Below are 26,126 nucleotides of genomic sequence, written 5' to 3'. Positions count from 1 at the left end.
ATAGAGCTGGGTGCAATGGCGCATCTGTAGTCCCAGCTACTTGGGAGACTGAGGCGGGAGGAACTGCTTGAGGCTAGGAGTTCCAGGCTGCAGTGAGCTATGATCACACCACTCACTCCAGCCTGGGCAACAGAGCAAGACCCCATCTCTAAAAAGTTAAAAAAAAAAAAAAGATCCAACACTAATTATTTAACCATCCATTTTGTAGGAGAGAAAAATAGGAAGGCCAGGTTCTAACAGTGGCTATCCCAGACGGGTTAGGGTTAGAGGTGCCTTTTGTTTTCTCTTTTGCACATCCACAAATATGTTTAATGCTTAAGGAAAAAGAGTTGGCAAAATGCAAGAGCTACCACTTCCACATACAAGTTTGTTTTACACTATGAACAATCTTTAATATAAGACATACACTTAGCAAGTTGAGTAACTAAGACAAATGATGCATGCTTTAATGCGCTTGGGACTGAATGTCCACAGAAGCCTTCTTCAGGAAACTTGTTCCAGACTGAAGCCGACAGACCCACTGTTCTTCTCTGCCTCCAGGGCTCAGTTGAGCAAGGCCTGAGGCTGTCAGCATCCACTGCAGCTGAGGTGACTCCCAAAGAACCTCTCAAAGACAGGACACCTCCCAAGCCAGGCTGGCTGAGCTCAGCCACTGGAACTATTCGCAAGAATGAATGAAAACACAGTGTTCTGACCAAGGCCGCTCAGTTAAGGGAATCCTGGATGGCGGGATACGCTTTGTTTATAAAAATAAATAAATAATTATATTCAAGTCACAAAATGAACAGAATGTTAACAATGCTGGTAAGTGACTATCAATGGTGTTAATAATTACACCTAGTTATGCTGGAACATTTGCATGAAAATGGATCAGAAGGGCAGAGGGCCTAAATTAGTCATCTAATTTTCCATGCACTTTGTATGTGTGTGTGTGTGCGTGCTGTGCAATTTTCTATTTGTTGACACAAATGCAGTTGAATTAAAAGTTTCAGTTAAACAACAGTTACCGAAATTGGCCTTATACATCTGCCACCGTCTGTCTGCCAGACACAGGAACCAGAAATGAGCCTGCAGGGAAGTGCTTTATCTTCTTCAGGCTGATTCTGGGCTGGGGGGATTCAAGTGACTACAGACAGGGAGTGGTCCTTCCCCCGTCAGACGGGTGGCTAGAGAACACAGAGTCGCAGGTGTGAGGAGCTCCATGGTCCCTTAAAATTCATATGGTCTAATAATTCCCCACAGTGCTCATGGAGAAACTAAGGCCACGGTTAGTTGTGTCAAAGCCAGAACTAGAGCTCAATTCTCCCTGCTCTCACACCAGTAGCGTTTCCACTAGAGCAATTAAACAATTAGCAGTTTTCTGATGACTCTTATCTGCAAAAAGCTAGAAAATGCTTAGAACATTTTGCCCTATTATCAGGATGAAAGCAGTAAAGTTGCTACCTTTTCTGCTCAAAATGAAGGATTTTGTGTTGTTAAGTGTTTCTGAAGACAAGCTTCAGGACCTCCCCAAAGGAAAGACCTGAGAAGGAACCTGTAAGTCCTGAGCGGTCACTGGAAACCACTAAGTTAAAGTAACCAAGGAAAGCGCCTGCTGGGAGCCAGGGAGAAAGGGTCCCCATCACTACAGGAGGGAGGTAGAGACAGAGGTGACCTTGAGGTAGAGCTTTAAGGATGTGTCTGGGAAGGCCCCTTTGTGTTGAGTTTCTAAGGCTCCACTAACAGAATGATGTGAAAACCCTGAAATGTAAAGTCCTGGGGCTTTTAAACAACTTAGGTTCTGTTTGTGCTTACAAATCCAGGGATGTCTTGCTGAAAGTGACGTGTCCACAGAGAAAGGCGAGTCTAAGACACACGGCTTCTCTTGGACGTGTTTTTGGAATATGGCGAAGGTATGCCAGACCCCAGCCCCAACCCCTGCCCTGTGTCTTTAACCAAATCAAGGTCAAATGTCAGTGCTGGCAAGAAGGTAAACAAGAAACACATAAATGAATAGTCATTTTCTACCTGTTGTGTAAAGGAAGCTTTAAAAAACAACACAAAAGTCGTTAGTTTTCCTTCCACTGCATCAGGCATGGCTGTGTGTCAGGAAAGCCTCAGAACAGAGCAGGCAATAGGGACTCCCTGACACAGGCCAAGTACTGTCTGGATTTTGAAAAGTGCCACTCTGGAAGTGTAACGAATGACACTTTTCATTTTAAGATCCACAAAATAAGTTTTCTTATAGCTAAAAAAAAAAAAAAATCAAAGAAAACTGCCAGAAGATATTTTAATGTAAAGCAATGAAAACCCTATGAGCTTTCTGCATAGTGGGCATCTCCAGGCCTTTCTGCTCCAGGGTCCCACAGGGCACAGCTCCTTTAGGAAAACTTCGATCTTCCCCCAAACAGGAAGTGACCAGCAAGTGAGGGCAGCTGAGCCGATGGCCACCAGCCTGCCTTGCCTGGCAGGAGCTCAGTGGAGGGGGCGCTCCAAGCCTGGGTCCTGGTCCCTTTTCCCTCCAACCACAGGGCACTTCATAGCTAATGCTACTGCACCTTTCTTCCGATTTGAAAGCTGCTAATTTCTGTAAAGGAAATATAGAAAAGCTGGGCTCTCTCTCACTCTCACTTTCCTAAGGAAAACTTTTCCTGCCTTGGTTTTCTTTTAATTGTCTTAGAGTGTAAAAAGTAACATACAATAGCTCCTCAGTCAGACGAATTTATTCTTTTGCCAATTTTGTATTACTTCTGAGGATGGCTAAGGAATCAACTTTTTTTTTTTTTTTTGAGACAGAGTCTTGCTCTGTTCTCCAGGCTAGAGTGAGTGCTGTGGTGTCAGCCTAGCTCACAGCAACCTCAAACTCCTGGGCTTAAGTGATCGTCCTGCCTCAGCCTCCTGAGTAGCTGGGACTACAGGCATGTGCCACCATGCCTGGCTAATTTTTTCTATATATATTTTTAGTTGGCCTGATAATTTCTTTCTATTTTTAGTAGAGACGGGGTCTCGCTCTTGCTCAGGCCCTTCTGGAACTCCTGACCTCGAGCGATCCTTCTGCCTTGGCCTCCCAGAGTGCTAGGATTATAGGCATGAGCCACCGCGCCCGGCCAGCAATCAACTTTTAATTAGAAGGAAAGAGGCAAAGATAGGACAGTCACGTACTTTTCAGTTATAATAATTTCAATTTCCCATCTTACTTCCTACCAGGCAGGGTCTTGGGGATCTGAAATCATACCCCCGACATTATGTGGATAAGCGCTTAATTTGGGAAGTTGCTCAAACATGTGCATTCTCAGTGGGTACAATGTACAATATCACCCCAAGGGAGTAAAAAATGGTGGGGTTGGGGAGGGCATGTGAAGAAATTGTTATTATTGTATACATTTTTAGGTATAAATCTGTATGCTTTTATGTATGAAGCGCAGACTACAATGCATAAACTGATGAGCTGTACAGTGTATCTATCTGTGGTATTAGGATTTCCTGGGCACCACCTCACACCAGCTGGGATGGCTACTCTCAGAAAGAGCGGAGAATAACCAGTGTCAGTGAGGACGTGGAGAAAATGAAACACTGTGAGCTGCTGGTGGGAATGTGAAGGGTGAGGCCCATGTGGAGAACAGTATGGACATTTCTCAAAAAATGAAAAAGAAAATTACTATATGATCCAGCAATTCTACTTCTGGGTATATACCCAAAAGAATGAAAAGCAGGGTCTCGAAGAGATGTTCGCACACCCGTGTTCATAGCAGCATTGCTCACAATAGCCAAGATGTGGATGCAATCCAAGTGTCTATCAGCAGATAAACGGATAAACAAAATATGGTGCAGACACACAACGGAAGGTTATTTGGCTTCAAATAGGAAGGGAATTCTGATGCCTGCCACGGCCTTGAAGCCGTTATGCTTAGTGAAATAAAGCAGTCACAAAAGGACAGATGCTGCATGATCCCACTTTCATGAAGTCACTAACGTAGTGAAATCCATACATGGAGAGTAGGCTGGAGGGTGCAGGGGAGGGGCAGTCAGTGTGCAGAGGGTGTAGAGTTTCAGTTTGGAGAGATGATGAAGTACTGGAGAGGGACGACAGTGATGGTTGAACAATGTGAATGTCACCAAACTGTTAACTTAAAAATGGTTACGATGGCAAATTTTATGTTACGTACATTTTGCCATTTACCACAATTAAAAATGACTAAGTTTTAAAAATTTCATAGGGGCAGGGGTGATTCAGAAAAAAATGTCTTAAAGGTTACTATTTAGAAAAAAAAGAAAAAGGTTGAGAAACACTGCCTTATGTGTTCATGGAGCAGTGAACACCATAGGGAGTCACGTAGAATAGGGATTCTCTTTTCAAGCTGGGAGTTATCTCACCATGGTTTTGCACTGTAATTTTTCAAGGGGATAGCTGCATTTTATATGAAATAGTTTTTAAGAGATTTTTCTTCCTTAATTGTACATTTGCTCCTACAAATGCTCGACTTACCTACTAATAAATAGTCCAATGTTGTCCCCAGTGATGGGTGCCATAGACATCGGCATGGGCTCAGGAGTAGACAACCAGTATGAATAATCATTTCGGGATGCAAAATTGCACACATTGTTGATATTGCAGAACAGGAAGGGCGTCGTACTGAACTTGCGCAGACAGCTGCCGGCCATGCCTAAACACGGGGAAAAGACAACGTGAAGAATTTTCCACATCTCCCTGTATGAAAATGGATTTCAGCTGGCTGGTAAGCAAAGACATATATCCAACATAACCATTAAAACAGAAATTTAAAACTTGTAATTTGGAAGTAAATATACCAAATAGACCAGTATTACAGTAAGTGAGCAAATTAAATTTAAAGTCATCAGGCAAAAGGAAAACTGTAAAGAATTATGTAGAACATTTTTGACAAAAGGAAACAAAACCAGTTTACCAGTAGAGAGAAACCTTTTCCTAGAACTGAATTCTAGAAGGATTTTAACATGTGGATTGTTATACAATGGACAGTAACATATTGGGCAGTGGCTTTGACAATAGTTTTGCAGAAAACACAGTCATGCTCTTTATATAGCTGCTTGCTGATCCAAACCTCAAGATACAGAGCACTGAAACAGTGCGGTGTGGTGTACCCGGCGCACACTATGGTAATGAGGACAGATACGCAGCTTTCTGCTGACCTGAACTAGGACAGGGGCAGAGCTCAGAAGATGCAGAGAATTTCGGACATGACAACATGGACATTGTTTTCTAGAAGAGCAATGGTTAAGTTGCCCTATTTTAAGAATATCAAAGCAAACTGTTAAGTGTGCACTATAGGAATCCTGATCCTACCTACAACTTTGTAGATGCGATCTAAAGTTTTATTAATGTAAACATTTTCAAAGATTTGGCCTTTACGCTCTCTTGGCTTCCCACTAGTAACATGGCAGCCGTTACATTGATGACTCAACGGATCGGGATGGGGGAGAAACAGGCCCAGCTCTCTTTTCCTTAGTTGCTGCCTCCAGGGCACACTAAACCGCAGCCAAGCAGAGCACAGGGCGCTGCTGCATCAGGTGGGCACTGGACAAAGCCACACACAAGTAAATGAATGATCTAGAGACATCTTACCCAAGTCCTGGCCATGCGCCCGTTCATTGCCTTGCACGCAGAGCAGAGAGTACCCGTGATAAAGGATATTGGTCCCGGGGGCCGGGGGGCACTGTGGGTCATCTATTGTTTGACTGTGCCTGGTCACGAGGAAGCCGTGATTGACAGATGGGCTACCTGGGGGCCCCATGGATCCTGGCAACCCATCCAGGCCCGGGGGACCGGGAAGCCCTCTTGGACCTGGCAGTCAAGACAAATTGGATTCCCTAGTTACAGACAGGTTCCCCTGAAAGCCTTCAAAATTACTGTCTCAAAAGAGTTTGTAATATTTTGTATTTGCACAAAGTATCTTACCCTTTCACATTACAGAAAAAGTACTCAAAATATTGCACTGCTAACTAAATGCAACCCACCTCCTCCATGGTGTTTTACCTGTTCCTTTTCAAATGCCACCTCAAGGTATGTTTATGAGCCCACTGCACGGGCTGTGCGGCATGTCCTCTGCTGCCTTTCCTTGAAATCCTGGAACTCTTGGTGGTCCCATATCACCCTTAGAACCTGTGATTCCTGGAGAGCCACCGATACCCTAGACACACAAAGAGGATGTCAGCTGGGATTCCTCAGGACACGCACGATCAGTGTCTTGAAAGTAACCTGGGAACTGGAAAACTGAGAAAGCCCCTCAACATTCTACAAAGTAGACTGCAAACAAAGGGTGCCTGTGGTTTCCTAAATGATGTAACAGGAGTGACAGAACCTCTGTGTGTGCCTAAATTAGGAAACTGGAAGTTGGAACAATCTGTTTCATTCCCTCCTGTCCGCTGTGCTTGTCCACATGCTAGGTTCCCTGGGGGCAGGTGGAAGTCTCACACCTGCTGTCTCCACCCCATGGTGCGATGCACACACAGAGTCAGAGCTCCATGAACACCCGTGGTGGCAGCATGTCCATCCAACACCACACTGCCTTTTCTGAAAACTTGCCCCTAAACACTCCAGTGTGGTCATTTTTCCTTAGCATTAGTTTCATATCTTATCTGAAAACCAATTTTAAATATGGAAAGAAGATAAAAAATACTAAAGAACTTTTTTATAATATAACAATATTCATGTATTTTAAAACATTAGCTCATTTTCTTGTTTTCAACATAGCTGTTCCTTTCTCTAGTCATAGATAGCGACATGTAACAAGTTGTATCATTTCTTACACAGATTTGTTCCTTTGCTTTACCTTATTTTAGAAGCTCCATAAGCAGAATAAATGCACAATTATACACACACACACATATTTGTACATACATATGTATAGAGATAGACAGACATGGATTGGCTCCAGGAGTGGGGAGTGTATCTCTATATTTTATTTCTAAGGAATAAAAGCAGGAATACATGAATAATTGACAAATCGTCTACATTTACCTCAATAGAAAACCACCATATAGCAAGAAGGGGTCTGGGAACATATTCACATACACGGGCAGCGTCTTGTGGGGACGAGCATATAGCTCCGAGGATAAGGAGTAGGTAAAAACGATTACTGCTACTCCTTCCAGCCTGCTCTGCGTTATTGTTCATAAGCGTTTCATCAGTTACTGATGCAGAAGTAAAACAGCACCACTATTTTTTAGTGCATGGCAAGCTAAGGTCAGTCATTCTGCATCCATTCTTCAGAAAGTGCCTTAATGACTCCAAAACATGTCTCTGCTGCTGATGAACAGTCCGTAGTTCTCCCTGTAGGGGAGAACCTGTGTTGACTTGGAAAAGAATTCTACTCATTCCTATTGTCACCACAGAGATGTGTCTCAAATCCCTCCTGTTTCCAATCTCCCCTGACACATGCTCTTTCTCCCAACGTGTGTTAGCGAGAGAGACACACAGATAGACGAGAGAGAGAGAGAGAGAGAGAGACAGACAGACACAGAGCATGAATCTCTGCTAATGCATCTATTTGACCTCAACAAGCCACATAAGCGCAATCCTTTAGCCATGGCTGTGGTTGGGCTAAGAATCCAACCAGAGATCCACAAGCACCACATTACCTAGCAGGGGCTCTATGTTCAGGTAATGCAAAGGACTGAGTTAAATAAACACAAACACACGCAAAACCCACCACTGGTCACTTACTCCACCCTGAGACATGCTCCTCCGAGCCTTGTCTAAGTCACCAGGACTTCAACTGCTCAACTACAATATTCTAGTCCTGCCAGTCGTAGGAGACACTGGGCTGGTTTTACAGAGTTGTTCTTTACAAAACAACACTGGCTTGCTTTCTCGCATTGAGTTTGGAAATAGGTCTTAAATTTAGGCACTGAACTATAATTTCCAGCGCTATAACATTTCTCTTTTCATGGTTCTTGTGAAACTAGATTGTAGAAAATGTCATAACAGTTTCCTACTCTGATGCCAATAAAGATGCTGATTACTGGCAGGAGAGGAGAACCTGATTTACAGAGGACATGGGAGTGTGGCACATGCGCACGGGTACATATGCACAACATGGGAGTGTGGCACATGCGCACGGGTACATATGCACAACATGGGAGTGTGGCACATGCGCACGGGTACATATGCACAACATGGGAGTGTGGCACATGCGCACGGGTACATATGCACAACATGGGAGTGTGGCACATGCGCACGGGTACATATGCACAACATGGGAGTGTGGCACATGCGCACGGGTACATATGCACAACATGGGAGTGTGGCACATGCGCACGGGTACATATGCACAACATGGGAGTGTGGCACATGCGCACGGGTACATATGCACAACATGGGAGTGTGGCACATGCGCACGGGTACATATGCACAACATGGGAGTGTGGCACATGCGCACGGGTACATATGCACAATATGAGCGTGCAGCACACATGCACGTATGCACAATGCGGGAGCGTGGCACATGTGCACATGTGCATAGGCACAACACATACACATATGTAAGACAGGAATAATTCTGTGACCAGAGAAGGTTCCTTTCCAAAAACAATTTGCAAATCAGTAACTCACAGGCATGCTCTGGAATCCTGGATCTCCCTCCTGGCCAGCCGGGTTGTCCTTTTTCACCTTTCAGCCCATCGAGCCCGGGGAGCCCTTGAGGCCCCATGGGTCCCGGAAGCCCTAACAGGAGAAATGAGAGTCACACGTTTGGGTTGAAGGGTGATGCTATGTGCACATGTCCCTGGGTTGTGGGGCTGTCACTGCTGCCACCCAGCCACCCCTGACTGTAAACAGCACCATGTCAGGCAGCACGAGCCCTAAGAGAGATCAGGGCGGGTCCTAGAGGGAAGGAAGAATGTTCATACCAGTGCCACAATCTCTGTCTAAGACGCCTGGGGTCAGTGGTGCCTGGGGTGCCTGTGCTGCCACCACTGGAGTCCTGGTCATGGCGGGAGGCTGTGCCAGAGTGTTATGTGAGTTTAAGACAAACACCACAGACAGCACAGGTGTACAGGCTTTTTCAACAATTTCCTTTCTTGCATCTCCCTAATTATTACTCAAATTCCTTGACAGAAAGGACACATGGAAATCTTTGACCCAATGGAGGCCAAATACAGGTTCAAGCAGTAATAAATGCTGCAGTCTTCTAAATAAAAAGCTCAATTGAGAATTTAACTGTTCCTTAATTTCTTGTACACTAATTTCTTCTTGAAATTCTGCCCCATACCCCAGCACTGACACCTGGCAAGACACCCTTACCTGGCAGGCCAGGCTGTCCTTGGGGTCCCCGATCTCATTTGGGCCCCTCCGCAGCGTGTCCCGGAGCACCAGGCAGTCCTGGATGTCCTTGCGGCCCCTGAGGACTCATAAATCCTTGTTCTCCTTAGGGTTCAGGAATTCCTGGGCTCCCAGCTAATCCTGGGAAACCCACGTCACCCTTGGAACCTAAATGAGAAAAGCAGTTTGAGACGGCGGTGGATGCGCAGCCGGGCAGGAGGCTCAGTACACTGATGGGCAGTCGGGGGTGGGCGTTCCTCGTCCTCCGGCACCCTCGGAGGGACCGCCTGAGGGCCCCAGGGGGAAAACTGAGCAGGTGCTCTGCTCGCTCCTTCGTTTAAATAACATGCCTGGCTCTAAATGACATGCCTGGCTCGTACTATGGCCTAACCTGGAAAATAGAAAGGTTAGCATGCTAAGAGCATGGGTATCAATATTTACTTTTCAAGAGAAGTATTCTATGGCAAAGGCATTTGAATATGTGCTTAGCAACTGCATCACTAAAATTAAAGGCTTATTATTTTGACAGGTGAATGGTTAAATTGTATTATATCCCTACAATGGGACATTGCTCAGCCATAAAAAGGAATGAACTATTGACCCACGCGGCAACACGCATGGATCTCACACGCAAGCATGGAGGATTACGAGGCTGCACGGGAGACTTTTGGGGTGATGGGTGTGTCCACCACCTTGAAGGCGGGGATATTCTCGTGAGTGCATACACGTGTCAAAGCTTACCAAACTGCACACACTAAATATGTGTATTACATTGTCTGTCAGTGACACCTCAATAGAGCTGCTTTAAAAAATAAAAATAAGAGTTTGCAGGGGAAAAAAAAACCCTCTATGTTTAGTTTTAAACGTATCACCCCAAACTTGCCAATAAAAACACCAAAATTCTAGGGTTATTTCAAGGTTATTAAGAAAAAATGAAAAGGGAATGGCACAGGGTCAAGTCCTTTTTGGTCACAGGGCTCCTCCTTGGGACTCTCCCCTTACTTCGCAGGCAGCGAATCGGAACACAAGCCATCATGTGCAGTCTGTCCCAGGGCAGTAGGATGTGTCAACCAGATTGCACAGGATTGGACGGGCAGGTAAGGGAAAGACATGTCCCCGGCTCCCTTTCCGAGCAGGAGCCTTCGCAGCGGCGCTGTGTTTGAGGAGGGGAGGCAGCGCCATTCCCCAGGCAGCACCCTCGGCACCATCCCACCCTTCACGAGCCAGGCGCGTCCAGTGCCGGGCAACACAGTGCACAGGAAAAGCACCGGGCTGGCCTCGGGAGAGCCAGGGCCGGGGAAGCAGAGCCACCGTGTGCCCTGCTTGGTCTGCGCCGACATGCCAGGCCTGCCGAGGCCTTTCCCAATCCTCAGACACAGCCCTGGATCACTCAGGACCCCCTCAGCCTTCTCCGAGTGACCGGAATGTGTGCTCTTCCCAGCCGTGGCTACCGCGACTTTCCTTTCATTGTCTATCGCTTTTGTATTTCCAGCATCTGCCTTTTCTTCCTCACAAAATGCTAAGGTCTCTGAGGGAAGAGCCTGCGTCACTTCCCAGCTCTTGAGTGTGCTTGGGAGTTAGCTCACGAGGGCTGCACAGGGGGTATCTGGCCCGTGTGACGTCCTGTCCTACCTTCACATAAAAATGACCAGTTTTAGAAAGTAACAATTTTGATATTCCGATTACTTTCTAAGCGCAAAAATGACAGGGGTTTCCCTCTGTACTGAATTTTATAAAATAAGCCCAAATAAAAGAGAATTTCCAATAACGAGAGCATGGTGGTGTGACCAGCCGTGTCTGGTAGGACATCCCCTCTGGACCCAGAGTCTATCCTCCATGTCCGCTGCTGCCTTGCTAAGGGGCACAGGGCTGCATCCTGCAGACATCACCCCCTGTTCTGCTGGTGCAGCGTGCAGCAGTGGCCGGCTAGAAAGGAAGCACACACTGAACAAATGTTACCTTTGTCTCCTTTGGTCCCTGGAAACCCTGGGAATCCTCTTCCTGGTAGACCTACAAGGTGAGGGCAAAAAGCCACATTTTTCTTTACTTAAACAACCAGTCTGCAGGGACAGTACAAAGCAGCATCGGCTCTGAAGTAACACTGTACACACTCGTAGAGTACTTGGAAATTAGTTAATTGCACCATGGGAATAAAATTATATTCCTCCAGTTGTTGCAAGATACCCTTGACTGGATATTCATAATTTAGTGCCTTCCCCTAAGTACCTTTCAGCTCAGAACCATCCGGCATTTAGCAGGAATGATCTGTGCAAATGAGCACTTATTTCTGACGACCGTCTGGAGACACGAGATGGGCTAATCACTGTTCTTATAGAGGTGGGGAAGCCAAAGCCATCGGGGCAGGGACAAATGTAAGCAAAGGGCTTGAGGGACATTCCAAATGGGGGAAGAGAGGACAGGGTATTTTTTTATTAATTATTCCTATAAAAAATGAATGTATGCAATGTAAACATAAGGGATATAGACTTAAAAGGTGAATTCAGCGCCAACAGCACTGGGACCCCGTGGCCCCTCCTCCATCCACTGTGCACCCAGCTCTGCCCGCTGAACATGGCAGGGGGTGCTGCTCGCTCTGAAGTGGGACAGCGGGCCAGGCCGTACCTGGTCCACCCTTCTCTCCCGCCGGCCCTGGGATTCCGTCACTGCCGCGCTCCCCTCTCTGGCCGGCTGGGCCCGTGGGGCCGGGCTTCCCAGGAAGACCTCAAAGAGAAAGGCCACGCCAGTCACGCGTAGAACGTCTCCCACACCCTGGTGTCCACATACAATGGTCGTCTTTTAAGGGAGTTGTTCCCTTCTGAGCACTCCTGGCTTCCCTGAGGTTAGTTCTGAAACCCCTTCAGAAAGGACCCTCCATGCTGTCATACTGCCACCAAATCCTGAGCCACAAAGGCTGGTGAGAACGGGGAGCAGACACCTGGAACCCCACGCCACCTAGAGAGATGGTTTGGAGACTGGGCCTGGATCATAACTCACAGCAAGACCTTGGAAAGGCCCTGTGAGCCCCCCAGACCCAGTCTGCTCATCTGCCGACTGGAGGGGCAGACGGCTGGCCTCCGGTCAGCCCTGCAGCAGCGTCCTGGGGCCTGAACCCATCCACGTGGGCAGCTCCCTGAGCCTCTGGAGTCCCTGTCCCTGGTGGCCCCTGTCCACACACCTGCCATGCTCTAGAGCAGCGCCTCTACCTGTTTCTCCTTTGATGCCCTGAACGCCATCCAGTCCTGGGAGGCCTTTGTCCCCTTTTTCTCCTGGCAGCCCAGGGCTTCCTAAAAAAAAACATGCAAAATACCAGAACACTGGTGAGCTGGAGTTTGTGTTGTCTGTTTTCGTCATGTTTAGGAGGAAGCCCCAGGTAACCTACCTGGATAGCCGATGCTCCCGGGAGACTCCTTTGGGCCCAGAGACCCCAGAATCCCTGGGATCCCAGTGCTTCCTTTTTCTCCCTTCTCTCCAGGGCTGCCTGGGAAACCTGCCACCCCTTGATCTCCCTGAAAGTGAAAATCCAGCATGTTAATTTCACATCTGTCCCTGGACATTTTGGTGCAATGATTAGTGCACCATAAACTGCCATTGCCCATTTCTTGCCGAAGTCCACCTCCGAGAACACAGGAAAAACTTCAGCACAAAGCAGCCAAGTGCCCCGTTTCTACTCACCATCCCTGCTCACCTGCGACCCCTCTGATTTCTCTCAGGGATAGCTGACCCCCACCCTGGCCTCCCTCTGAGTCTCCAGATTCTTCCTTGGGGGGAACAGGTACTGACTAGAAGGGGGAGAAGAGACAGCTTCTAATACCCTGGGGGCATTACTGGAGCTGAGGACTCACTTGAATGTGCTGAGATAGTTACTGAATATTTCTCAGAAAGTGTTTCCACCGAGAGGGGCGGAGGGGACGTTTCCATGCAGGGTGCTGGTTACCTTGGTCCCGGGCAGCCCAGGAATGCCAATGCCAGGAGGGCATGACTGTCCTTTCTCTCCCTTTGAGCCTTTCTTTCCAGGTAAGCTGGGGATGCCCTGCAGGCCGGGGATGCCAGGCACACCTTTTTCTCCAGGGCTTCCTGTAAACACAAACAACTGAAACTAGAACGTGGGACTGGCTAGTGCTAGTGTTAAAAAGGAAAGAGTCCCTTGACAACCAGCCAAGAATGAGGTAAAGGAACATGTACCCCTTCATTTATCAACCTGCAAACAATCCAGCCAGATGTCAGTCACCCAGGTCACATCGGAGCCGCACTGGGAAACATTTCTCCTGTCTTTTTATAAAGACAGAGTAGAAATACACTAACTTCTTAGAAATACATACTTTCTCAACAGTATAAAAATGACTCTTAGGTTCTTTATTATATAACCACCTCTCACTGAACGAACCACAGGGCGCGTGGGGCAGGTGTACAGGGTAAACGCATCCTTGGTTTGCAATGTACGTTGGTGGCCAAGCTTATTTGTAAGTGGGTGTGACCAGAATCCTAGATGTTTATATTTCAAGTGACAGCAGCACCTCGTGGAAACTTAGGAGAAGATAGACAGACCTTTTTCTCTCCACTCCTCCCCTTTCTGGGCAGGTTACGAGAAGCATTACCCGCTAGACCCCGTCTCACATTCCTTCTCTTTGTGCTTGCTGTCACTGGAGGGGACCCCACTGGCAGAGCATTAAGGCTGGCTCAGGACTGGGGCAGATGAGTCCAAGGGATTCTTCTGAACTAACACAAAGGGCTCCAGAGGCAGGCGCTGCTCTAGCTGACAACCCTGAATGGAGAGCCAGACACCTAGGGAGATGCTGGCCAAGTGGGCGGCCACTTGGAGATCATCAAAAGTTCGTTGTGTCCAGCCCATGTTTTATTTTAGTAAATTGTAGGTTTTCATAGCAATGGTCATAGTATCAGCCAAACACCATCCATCCATTCCCTAGGCAGGACTGAGGATGTGAATTAGTGCCAAAGACACAACTGCCTGGATTATGTTCTCCTCTGTGGAGCAGGATCTCGTTCTGTAGACACGTCCTGCCCATACCACACACACACATGCTACAAACACTCCTGTTCTAAATCCAGGTTACCTGACAAGCCCATTCCACCAACAGATCATATTGGTCCAGAAAGTCCGGGGGCACCTGGGGTTCCACTTATACCTGGGTCACCTTTAGGTCCTAGAATAAGAAAGAGAACAGTCAGCAGGTTGCCATCTGCAGAAAGTTCTGGGGAGCACATGCCCCTTGCCACCCCGGGAACCTGAGTGCCACACTGTACCTGGCTGTCCAGGGTGCCCCGCCTGCCCATCCTTTCCAGGCACTCCTGGGGTCCCAGGGTCTCCCCGGGATCCTTTTTCACCAGCTGGTCCAATTTGTCCTATAAATCACAGAAAAGAACAACGATGACCCAGCCTGCTACTTGAAGAGCAAGTGGTTACAGAAACACAGGTTGGTTTGGTGTCATTTATGGAGACCCAGCTTCCCACTTGCCTTTCTCTCCCTGGTCTCCCTTCTGTCCCTTCATGCTGCCCATGTCCACCTTGTCCATGGACCCAGGCTTGCTGGGGAGACCGACGTCCCCCTTGTCACCTTTGAAGCCAGGGTCTCCCCTGGGTCCCCAGGAACCTGGGAAGCCATGTTCCCCTGCAGAGGAAAGAGAAGGTACCGGGTGAGGCTGGTTACAGAGCTCGGCACTCTTGCTGGCTGGGACATGACTGATTAAGAAGGTTTCGAGGACGAATAACTTGTCTAAAAATGGCACTAAGTGCCGAGTGTCTGAGTTACACAAAAGAGTCTGAAACCAAGTAAACAAATAATCAAGCCATTTTCCAAAAGTCATTATTTGCTAGTAATGCTAATATACTCAAACTTTGCTTACTACGTTAGATAATTTATTATACATTTTCTCACCTTCCTACATACCTTTATCACCCCTGCTCATTCTGCCCTCAATTCCTATACAATGACAGAGTAGGAATTCTCCTATTCTATGAAACAGATGACTTTTTTCCTTCTTTTTTGAGACAAAGTCTCGCTCTGTCGCACCCAGCTAGAGTACAGTGGCATCATCATAGCTCACTGTAGCCTCAAACTCCTGGGCTCAAGTGATCCTCCTGCCTCAGCCTCCCAAGTAGCTGGGACTACAGGCATGTACCACAACGCTCAGCTAATTTCTTTATTTTTTGTAGAGAGGGGGTCTTGTTCTTGCTCAGGCTGGTCTTGAACTCCTGACCTCCACAGATGCCTTTTATTTATACCTCACACTCAAAGTCAATTTCTCTTTGAAAAAAATTATTATGGGCCTATTTCAAATAACAAGAAATGAAAATTAAGATTTGTAAAGTCATGGCATTTGCTAACTTGATTCTAAGGACTCAGTCCCTGTGCCCTGGCACTGCTGAAGATTCCACCGTTTCTCAAAAAGAATCTCAGCCCCATCTTCCTTCTGATTTGCGGGGCAGAGCTGTTCAGAGTCCCCCGTGCACTGTGCACCTCGGACGCCCACTGGGCATGGGGCATCTCCCAGCTCCTGCTTGATATTCTTAACTTTGCTATTACCCCTCGAAGTGACACATGACCGTGACAATTTGAGAATTTCCCAAGGGACATCGAGAGAGACACGGATTCCTACCTTTTTCACCCGGTAATCCTGGAGTAGCTGCTGGTCCCGGTGAGCCTGGCTGCCCGGGGGGTCCCCATGACGCCCATCTCTCCCTTGGGACCTGCGGACAGAGAGGAGGACCATGAACATTTCCTCCCTTGGAACATGGATGGTAAATGCTATGAGTCATGGAAAGGATGAGGCAAGGCCTGTTTACTTGTCCTCCATCCAGCCAGAAGTTCCAAAACCATTTACCTGGAAACCTGGGGATTCCAGGTGTCCCCTGCTGTCCAGGAAGGCGAGGGAGCCCTGACTGTCCTGTTAAGCCGGGAAGTCCTTGAGCACCTTTATCTCCCTTAGGGCCCGGCAGGTCCAGTCCAGGGAATCCGGGGAAACCCTTCTCTCCTTTTATTCCAGGAGGGCCTGAGGTCGGGTGAAATGAGAATGACTTTTAGCAAAGTTCACAACTCGTTTTTTCTGAACCATTTCTCCCTGATTGGTTTACCCTATTCTGCCCTCACCACCTTAATTCTAAGATTATTATTACCGGCCGGGCGCGGTGGCTCACGCCTGTAATCCTAGCACTCTGGGAGGCCGAGGTGGGCGGATCGTTTGAGCTCAGGAGTTCGAGACCAGCCTGAGCAAGAGCGAGACCCCACCTCTACTAAAAATAGAAAGAAATTATATGGACAGCTAAAAATATATATAGAAAAAATTAGCCGGGCATGGTGGCGCATGCCTGTAGTCCCAGCTACTTGGGAGGCTGAGGCAGGAGGATTGCTTGAGCTCAGGAGTTTGAGGTTGCTGTGAGCTAGGCTGACGCCACGGCACTCACTCTAGCCTGGGCAACAGAGTGAGACTCTGTTTCAAAAAAAAAAAAAAAAAAAAAGATTATTATTACCATTTAAGCCAATAGTAGCTTCTAGATATGGACTCAATTAGTTTAAATTATCGGCAACTTATTAACCCCCCTATGGAAAGATAATATAGAGACATCATTTTGAGTAAAATTTTAAGTTATTGAATATACAATACAGGGAAGATCTCTTTGGCACATAAACCAGTGTCAGTGGCAGGAAAGAATAGAAATCTATGACTTAACATTTAAGCAAATGAGCAAACCTAACTTTACAAACTGGAATTTACTTCTTTCCCTTTTATTTCACAAATAGTGCTCATCTCCCCTCCAGCATCATCTCCCACACCACCGTGACCACTCTTTAGAGAAGGGATAATTCTCGGAGAATGTCACATCACCTGATGCCCCTGGGGGTCCCTGTCCTCCAGGGGGGGCCCTATCTCCGGGGGGGTCCTATCTCCGGGGGGTCCTATTCCTGGAGCTCCTGGAGATCCTGCGGGGCCCGGCAGTCCAGGAGGTCCAGGGTCACCTGGAGGGAAAAATTGTGAATAAACTGTAGGAACAGTAGGAGACACTTCCCACTTACAAAATGGGCCACAATGGCAGGAAACCATGAGCTCTAAACTAGGATTTTCATCATTCTTTCAACAAACAGGTCTGGAATATACATAATAGGTGTTCTGGAGATACAAAAATAAGCACACCCACTCTTTGAAGCAGTCTGGATAGATCTGTAAGAAGTTACCTCTGATTCCCTGCAGCCCAGGGGGGCCGATTGCTCCGTGTTCTCTGGGAACACCTGATGCCCCGATGTTCCCCTTCTCCCTGGGTGTGCCGGGAATGCCGGGAAGACCTGGCAAACCTTTCAGTCCTGGTAGACCAACTCGCAGCTCCCCCTGAAAATCCCCAAAGCACAGAGAAGCAAATTGACCAACAAAGTCAATATTTATATCAAGCCAATAGCATAAGTGAACACGTAACGGGTACTGCCAGTGCATTTAGTAAGAATATCTGTTCAACTCTTTATAAAAGTTTGCGAAGCTTCCTCACACCTATTATTTCCTTTTAATCTCACCACAAGCCCCAAAGGTGGGTAATTTTTATTGTTTTCACTTCACAGAGGAGGAAAACCAAGGCTCCCCACAGAATGCCCTTCTACCCAGGCCTCTGACCCAAGCTTGTCCCTTCAGCCCTGCCGCCTGCGCCTGTGAGGAAGAGCTGACCCTAAATAACTGACAAAATGCCGAATATGATCTGTGACCAGTTAACCGAGTGCTTCTTAAGAGATGGGAAAGTTCCAGGGCTAGTAAGGGTACCCCTGACACGGTTTTTAATATAAATGAAGGCTTTCAAAGTAAATTAAACATTTAAAACTACCACATGAATACAGGGGTTTTGACAAATAGAGTTGATTAGAAATGAAGGAAGTATTTTGGAGAGCAATGGCACGTTGGAAATAGCCTCAGTTTGGACACAGACATAGACTGTACCTGTACTCATTGAAGCAAGTAGGTGGATGTGAAATGACAGTGCTCCACTACATGCAAGTGACACTTCCAGATAAGGAGGACACGAGTGCATACTGGATACTTCTCTCATGTCCCAGTAGGAAATTTGCACGATGGAAGGAACTCCATCCAAAGGATTCTTTAAAAAGCACACTATTTCAAATCACAAATCAAATCCTTCATTCCGATTCCATTTGGCATTCACTAACTCCTGAGCCTTGAATGCTTAAGGTGATCCACACGCCACCACAGTTGACTAAATTTTCAAATCAAACATACATTATAAAGGGAAGCTGCTGCATATTGTATAAAGACAGACTTCCAAAGCCTTCCCTTCCGTCTCTGCCATGCAGAGAAGGCACCACGATGCCAGGCATCTCCTAGGAAGGAGCTCCCCCAGGACCATGGGGCCACCTGCCTTCTCCTGATAGAAAGTGAGCCGACCCAACCTGGTTCTGCCATCCGCAAACTCTATCTGTTGCCCTTGGCTCTTTCTCCCTTTCTGCACCAACACCTTCCAGCAATTTCACTTCCGTTCCTTATAATCAGAACAGGCAAGGATGAGATGGGGAACCTGCGGCCCCAAGGCCACATGTGGCCCTCGAATCCCTGAGCTTGGCCCCTCAACTGACCCTTTTAATCCTTTATTCAAAGGATTTGTTTTGTAAAATTTGGATTCAGTCAAAAGGCTGCACTCAAGGATCCAGAAGGCCACATGTGGCCCCAAAGCTGCAGGGTCCCCACCCCACCCCATTTAATGGCCACTCACACTTGCTGTGCAGAATTTTGAGTATAAGCAAGTTGGTAGAAGAATATTTGAGGACAAAAAGAATCCCAAAGTCACACTAGACCAGTGGTTTTCAAGCAGGGACACTTTTGTCCCACAGGTGACATTTGGCAATGTCTGGAGATATTTTCAGTTGTCACAGCTGAGGGTGGGGGCAGGGATTTCTTGATATCTCAGGGACAGAGGCCAGCAATGCTCCTGCCAAAGCTCCTGCAAGGCACAGGGCCACCCCACAGAAAAGGATTTTGGACCCAGAATGCCAACGGCGCCGAGGCTGAGGAACCTGCACTGAGAAACCCCCTGGTTGGCTGTGACCTCTGCATGACAGAGGCTTCCCCGCAGCTGTTCCTCTGCCGCCCGCCACGAGAAACACGTTTCACACTGAGACCCAGCACGCACATGCACAAAAACATCTCATACAGTTTCGTAAGACTGAAACAAATGTTTCACAAAATCGGACAAATGTCTCCCCTCAAAATATTTAGCGCCATGTGCTATGTACTCTGGTATTTTCTAGTCTATGCCATTTCATTGAAAAACAAAACATGTTGCTCCAGCCTATCCTGTGAGATTAATAACCTACATTTTCTGTGTCCCATTAATAAAAAGCTCAGGGGGAGAGAGCAATCTAGGGAACATCACACCCACCTTTTGGCCCTGCAAACCCGGGCTGCCTGGTAAGCCATTAAATCCTGGGCGACCTGGACTCCCAGGGGCTCCCACTTCTCCAGGTAGGCCATCGATACCTGTGCAGAAGAGTCAACATAATTGGCCCAGTTATAATGCCATTCCCCACTTTCTTTATTCTCCTGCACTTGCCCAAATGTCTCTGACCTGATTCGAGATGGTCACCAGACAAGCCCTTTTGGGGTGACCCCGAGAGGCCAGATGAGCGCACCCTTCTGGCACCTGCACTCTGCTCTTTCTCTCTCATGCTGATTCTCCTCCTCTCCTTTGTTCTATCTCCTCAACTGTTCTTTCCTGCCCTACTTCCCCAGTAGGAACAAACAACTCCCTTGGCATTTGCAGACTGAGAAGGGCACTTCGGAGGGGCCAGAGCATGACCATGACCTCGTGAGAAATGCAGACCCCGCAGATCTGCTAAGTCAGACCCACTTTTTAACAAGATCCCGCGTGATCTGTGGACACGTTCAAGTTTGAGGAGCACTTCAGACCACCGGCTCCCAAACTAGGCTGCACCCACCCTGGAGCCACCAGACATCTAATAACTGTCTGGGCCGCGCCCCCAGAGGCTCAGATGGGCTTTTGTTTGTTTTTAGAAATGAGTCTCACTACCTTTTGTTGCCCCAGGTCTCAAACTCCTGGGCTCAATAAATCCTCCCACCTGGGCCTCCCAAGTAGCTGGGACCACAGGTGTGAGCCACTGGGCCTGGCTCTGATGGGCTTTTTAGGTGCTGATGGGCAGTGACGTTGGCAACCACAGGTTTAGACCCTTTACATGTGATGCTCAGTGGTGACGTGTAAGCTTGCAGAGGCATAGGCCTGAATCGCACGCATGGTGCGGCTGCTACACAGACGGGGTCCGGGAGTGAGTGCATCTAACCACCACACCTGCACCTCCATGCAGGTGTAGGGGCCACAGGCCTCTGTGAGGGAGGCCTTCCGTGGTGACGGTGACAGGGCACTCCCGTGGGACATGGTGAGTCCACGGGCACGGAGAAGGCCTCAGCATCTGTCCCTCTTGAACACAGAGGGTCTGCTGCCCTCTGAGCCTGGCAGAAGTAGCCTCATGTGTATGCATCACACAGCTCTTGGAGAAAAGTGCTGCTGTCTACGGTTCCCGAAGCACAACAGTCCACGCGAAACAGTGACGTGGAGCCTCTAGACACAAAGCCTGGGAGGCTGGGGAAGTTTTGGTCACAGGGCGTGTCGTATGAAGACAAACTTCCTTACACAACACACCCCTTTTGATGCTCACAGCACTTTCTTCTCAGCCATGGACCCAAGGTCTGTAATGACAAGTCTATTAATCAGAGTCTACCTGATAAACAAGTAGACCTAAGAAATGTGAAAAAAGAAGAAAAAGATAAAAGGTGAAATTGCCCTCATTACTTCCTTAAAGTTTTCAGAAGGAAGTGATGGTCCTAAAATTCCAGTGACCTGTGGGGACACCCCTTTCTATAGGGTTCTTTCTCCTAGGAGCAAAGCCCTGTCTCTGACTCCCAAGCCCACCCAAGTGCACGCATGTTTTCTTCTCTGATAAGGGGAAATCCCTCAAGGATGGGTTTTAAACAAATGCCGCTTACGGCGGTATCCAGGCAGCGTGCACAATCCTAAAGTCCCATCTTCTCTAGAAACAAACTCCTCCGCCGCGAGGCATCCGTCACATAAAGTGATTGAAATCCCTGTCCTCAAAACTGCATGGACATTTTTGAAAGCCCCAGTTAACACCTGGGTCACTGACGTGTGTGGTGTTTTATGTCTGCTACCTCCTCTTTTCTCACTGGATCCATGGGAGGACCAAAGGGGTCGTGAGGCAGGTTTACCTTTGGGACTGGGGGGCCCTGGAAATCCAATCCCTGGCTGGCCTGTAGTGCCTTCTCTCCCGGGAGCCCTGGCCTTCCCGGTGTTCCAGGAAAGCCTCGGTCACCTATTGTGAGAAAGACCAATGGTCAGCGTGAGAAGAACGTGAGGGAGCTCCCAGGGTACCCAGGTGGGCTGGAATTCTAACGGTACCTTGAGGCCCTTGGAAACATGGGAATCCCAGAAGTCCTTCTCCTCCAGGGGGGCCTGGAAGGGAAACGACTCTCCGTGCTTCGCCCTTTGGACCTGGGGACAAAGACAAAGACATTCGGTGTGTCAGCTGGTACACGGCACCGTGTGCACCCAGAGAGAGCAGTCGCTGTCCACATTTTCCATTTCTTCCCTCTACGTTTCTAGAATCTTCCAGAGAGCTACCCTTCTTCCCAAAATGTATGTCCAAAATGATCAAGATATTTGCTTCAAGAATTCTTTAAGAGTCCAAAATTAGAGTCACAAAAAGCTGAAAAATCTACAATATAAAGTGGATGGCCTTGGGTAATTTCTTAATGAGCCTGTCTCAGAAAACCAAAATGGTTTTACTGTTTTCTTTCAACTTGTCACACAAATTCCAGGTTGCTCTGAGGCTGACCTAAATTGTGTTCGTTTGGCGCTAAATCATCCAAACATGATAAAGGGATGATCACGTGTCACCCACTACGCATAACGGTGCAGCGGGGCAGCTCTGTGCTCCCCTGAGCAGCACAGGAAAACCACCCCTTCCGCTTCCCAGCCAGGAAGGGCCGCCCGGCTGCCTGGCCGTTCATGTCTTGGAGATCCACTGGGTGTCAGGATCTAGCTATCAAGAGAGGACAGAGGGGGTCACCTCCAAGGACGTGTGCACTGAATCTTCACAAATCTTGTAAGAATTCCAGATATCTGGGGTGGCCCCAGAACAGCCAGCACATTCTTTATCTATAGACTGTGGGAAACGCCAACTGACTGACCCTAGGAAATATCTGCTATTGGCTACCTCCCTGGGAACCAGGCTTTTACGATCACCAAAGTTAAACACAGCTCTGGCAGATCAAAGAAGGCTAGTTTTCTTTTCTTTTTTTTTTTTTTTTAAATAATAATGTGATTTATTTACAGATACAATTAAAATTGTAATACCATTTAAAGATGATTGTTCCTGAGAATAAATGTTCGTTTTTATTTATTTGTATTTATTTATTTATTTTTGAGACAGAGTCTTGCTGTGTCACCCTGGCTAGAGTGCAGTGGTGTCATCATCACTCACAGCAACCTCAAATTCCCGGGCTCAAGTGATCCCCCTGCCTCAGTCTCCCGAGTAGCTGGGACTACAGGCGTGCACCACCACATCTGGTTATTTTTTTTCTATTTTTAGCAGAAACCGGTCTTGCTCTTGCTCAGGCTGGTCTAGACCGCCTGAGCTCAAGCTGTTCTCCCACCTCAGCCTCCCAGGGTGCTAGGATTAAAGGCGTGAGCCACTGCACCTGGCCCATTTTTATTTTTTGTTTTAATAATGATTAAAGAACATTAATTTTATCATAAAACGTAAAGTCTCAGTAGCTTAGTGTACATAGTTACCGCCAATTTTTTGCATACTAGCTGGATTTTGCATACCAGCTCTGTGGAACAGAAATCTAAGGAAAAAATGGATGGCCTCAGGTTTATAAAGCTTCTTTTTTTTTTTTTTTTTTTTAAAAAATCAATAGTTTCATATTTTTCCCCACCCCCCCTTTCCCGAGTCAGCACCTTCAAGTGTTACCACTCCCCAAACAGTGCGCAATGCACTCATTGTGTAGGCATACCCCCATCCCCTCCCCCACCCCCCACCTCAGTCTGATGTCCAATTGGTGTCGTTCCCAGATCTGTATTTAGGTGATGATCAGGGAAACCAATTTTCTGGTGAGTACATGTGATGCTTGTTTTTCCATTCTTGGGATACTTCACTTAATATAATGGGTTCCAACTCTCTCCAGGAGAACCATAGAGATGTCGTATCTTCATCATTCCTTATAGCTGAGTAATATTCCATGGTATACATATATCACAGTTTACTAATCCAATCATGTATTGATGGGCATTTGGGTTGTTTCCACATCTTTGCTATTGTGAATTGTGCTGCTATAAACATTTGGGTACACGTGCCTTTGTTACAGAATGACCTTTTTTCCTTTGGGTATATGCCCAGTAATGGGATTGCTGGGTCAAATGGCAGGTCTACTTGAATCTGTTTAAGATACCTCCATAATGCTTTCCACAGAGGTTGCACTAGTTTGCAGTCCCACCAGCAGTGTATTAGTGTTCCTGTCTCTCCACACCCACGCCAACATGTGTTGTTTTGGGTTTTTTTGATAAAGGCCATTCTCACTGGGGTTAAGTGATATCTCATTGTGGTTTTGATTTGCATTTCCCTGATGATTAGAGATGTTGAACACTTTTTCATATGTTTGTTAGCCATTTTTATATCTTCTTTTGAAAAATTTCTATTCATGTCCTTTGCCCACTTTTTGATAGGGTTGTTTGATTTTTTCTTGCTGATTTTCCTGAGTTCTAAATAGATTCTTGTTATCAGTCCTTTATCTGATGTGTAGTATGCAAAAATTTTTTCCCATTCTGTAGGTGGTCTGTTTATTCTCTGGACTGTTTCTTTGGCTGTGCAGAAGCTTTTTAATTTAATCATGTCCCATTCATTTATTTTTGTTGCTGCTTTGATTGCCTTGGGGGTCTTCTTCATAAATTCTTTGCCTAGGCCAATGTCTGTAAGAGTCTTTCCTACATTTTCTTCTAGAATTCTGATTGTTTCACGCCTAAGGTTTAAGTCTGTTATCCACCGTGATTTGATTTTTGGGAGAGGTGAAAGCTGTGGGTCCTATTTCAGTCTTCTACAAGTGGCTAACCAATTCTCCCAGCACCATTTGTTGAATAGGGATTCTTGTCCCCAGGGTATATTCTTTCCCGCTTTGTCAAAAATTAGGTGACTATATGAGGATGGTTCTATATTTGGATTTTCTGTTGTGTTCCACTGGTCTGTGTCCATGCACTTGTGCCAATACCAGGCTGTTTTAAGAACCACGGCCTTGTAGTATTGTTTGAGGTCTGGCAAATTAATACCTCCCATTTTGTTTTTGTTGCTTAAAATTGCTTTTGCTATACGGGGTCTTCTTTGATTCCATACAAAGTGTATAATTATTTTCTCTATGTCTGTAAAGAATGATGTTGGTAATTTAATAGGAATTGCATTGAATCTGTAGATCACCTTGGGTAGTATAGACATTTTAACAATGTTGATTCTTCCGATCCACGAGCATGGTATATTTTTCCATCTATTTGCAAGTTCTGCTATCTCTTTTCTCAGTGTTTCATAGTTTTCCTTATAGAGGTCCTTTACCTCTTTAGTTAGATATATACCTAGATATTTTATTTTCTTTGTTGCTATTTTGAAGGGTATTGAGTCTTTAATTTGGTTTTCCGATTGACTGTTATTGGCATATATAAATGCTTCTGATTTGTGTATATTAATTTTGTAGCCTGAGACTTTGCTGTATTCGTTAATCAATTCCAGGAGTCTCTTGGTTGAATCCTGGGGGTTTTCCAGATATAACATCATATCATCAGCAAAAAGTGAGAGTTTGATCTCTTCCTTCCCTATTTGGACTCCCTTGATTCTGCTCTCTTGCCTGATAGCTCTCGCAAGGACTTCCAATACTATGTTGAAAAGTAATGGAGACAATGGGCAGCCCTGTCTCGTTCCAGTTCTAAGTGGGAGTGCTTTCAGTTTTTCCCCATTCAGTATGATGTTGGCTGTGGGTTTGTCATATATGGCTTGTATCATTTTTAGGTAGGTTCCATCAATGCCTATTTTGTTAAGCGTTTTTATCATAAAAGGGTGTTGAATTTTGTCAAATGCTTTTTCTGCATCTAATGAGAGTATCATATGGTTTTTGTTTTTGCTTCTATTTATGTGGTGAATTACATTTATAGATTTACGTATGTTGAACCACCCCTGCATCTCGGGGATGAAGCCCACTTGGTCGTGGTGGATTACTTTTTTGATAAGTACTTGGATTCGATTTGCTAGTATTTTATTGAAAATTTTTGCATCTATATTCATGAGGGAAATTGGTCTGTAGTTCTCTATTTTTGTTGTGTCCTTTCCAGGTTTTGGTATTAATGTTATATTGGCTTGGTAGAACGTGTTGGGGAGAACTCCATCCTTCTCAATATTGGAGAATAGTTTATGTAGGATGGGCACCAGTTCTTCTTTGTATGTATGGTAAAATTCAGGTGTGAACCCATCTGGACGAGGGCTTTTCTTTTTGGGAAGGTTTTTTATTGCTGTTTCGATTTCAGTTCTTGATATTGGTCTGTTCAGGTACTCTATTTCTTCCTGGTTGAGCCTGGGAAGACTATGTGTTTCTAAAAATTTGTCCATTTCCTCCACGTTCTCCAGTTTGTGTGCATAAAGATTTTTGTAGAATTCATAGATGATATCTTGTATCTCTGTAGCATCGGTTGTGATTTCTCCTTTCATGTTCCTAATGGAGGTTATTAGAGATTTTACTTTTGTGCTCTTGGTTAGTCTAGCCAGAGGTGTGTCTA

General features: G+C 46.5%; 1 protein-coding gene across 1 annotated transcript in view; it reads right to left on the bottom strand.

Annotated features, from left to right (window-relative positions):
- Positions 1–26,126, bottom strand: part of LOC138378444 (collagen alpha-1(IV) chain-like) — a 39,716-nt gene that overhangs the window by 4,810 nt on the left and 8,780 nt on the right. Inside the window, 24 exon segments of the mRNA XM_069463778.1 lie at positions 4,466–4,643; positions 5,582–5,800; positions 6,038–6,146; positions 8,570–8,597; positions 8,599–8,680; positions 9,260–9,445; positions 11,237–11,287; positions 11,900–11,998; positions 12,481–12,561; positions 12,657–12,783; positions 13,212–13,351; positions 14,350–14,439; positions 14,540–14,638; positions 14,752–14,904; positions 15,893–15,950; positions 15,952–15,983; positions 16,118–16,285; positions 17,120–17,186; positions 17,189–17,250; positions 17,467–17,617; positions 19,665–19,762; positions 21,524–21,577; positions 21,580–21,627; positions 21,714–21,806. Of these exon segments, the coding sequence (XP_069319879.1) occupies positions 4,466–4,643; positions 5,582–5,800; positions 6,038–6,146; positions 8,570–8,597; positions 8,599–8,680; positions 9,260–9,445; positions 11,237–11,287; positions 11,900–11,998; positions 12,481–12,561; positions 12,657–12,783; positions 13,212–13,351; positions 14,350–14,439; positions 14,540–14,638; positions 14,752–14,904; positions 15,893–15,950; positions 15,952–15,983; positions 16,118–16,285; positions 17,120–17,186; positions 17,189–17,250; positions 17,467–17,617; positions 19,665–19,762; positions 21,524–21,577; positions 21,580–21,627; positions 21,714–21,806 (2,473 nt within the window).

The sequence above is a fragment of the Eulemur rufifrons genome, chromosome 30 (assembly GCF_041146395.1).
Source record: "Eulemur rufifrons isolate Redbay chromosome 30, OSU_ERuf_1, whole genome shotgun sequence".
NCBI lineage: Eukaryota > Metazoa > Chordata > Mammalia > Primates > Lemuridae > Eulemur > Eulemur rufifrons.
Note: the sequence above shows the minus strand (reverse complement) of the source record. Positions and strands in the feature narration are given on the sequence as shown.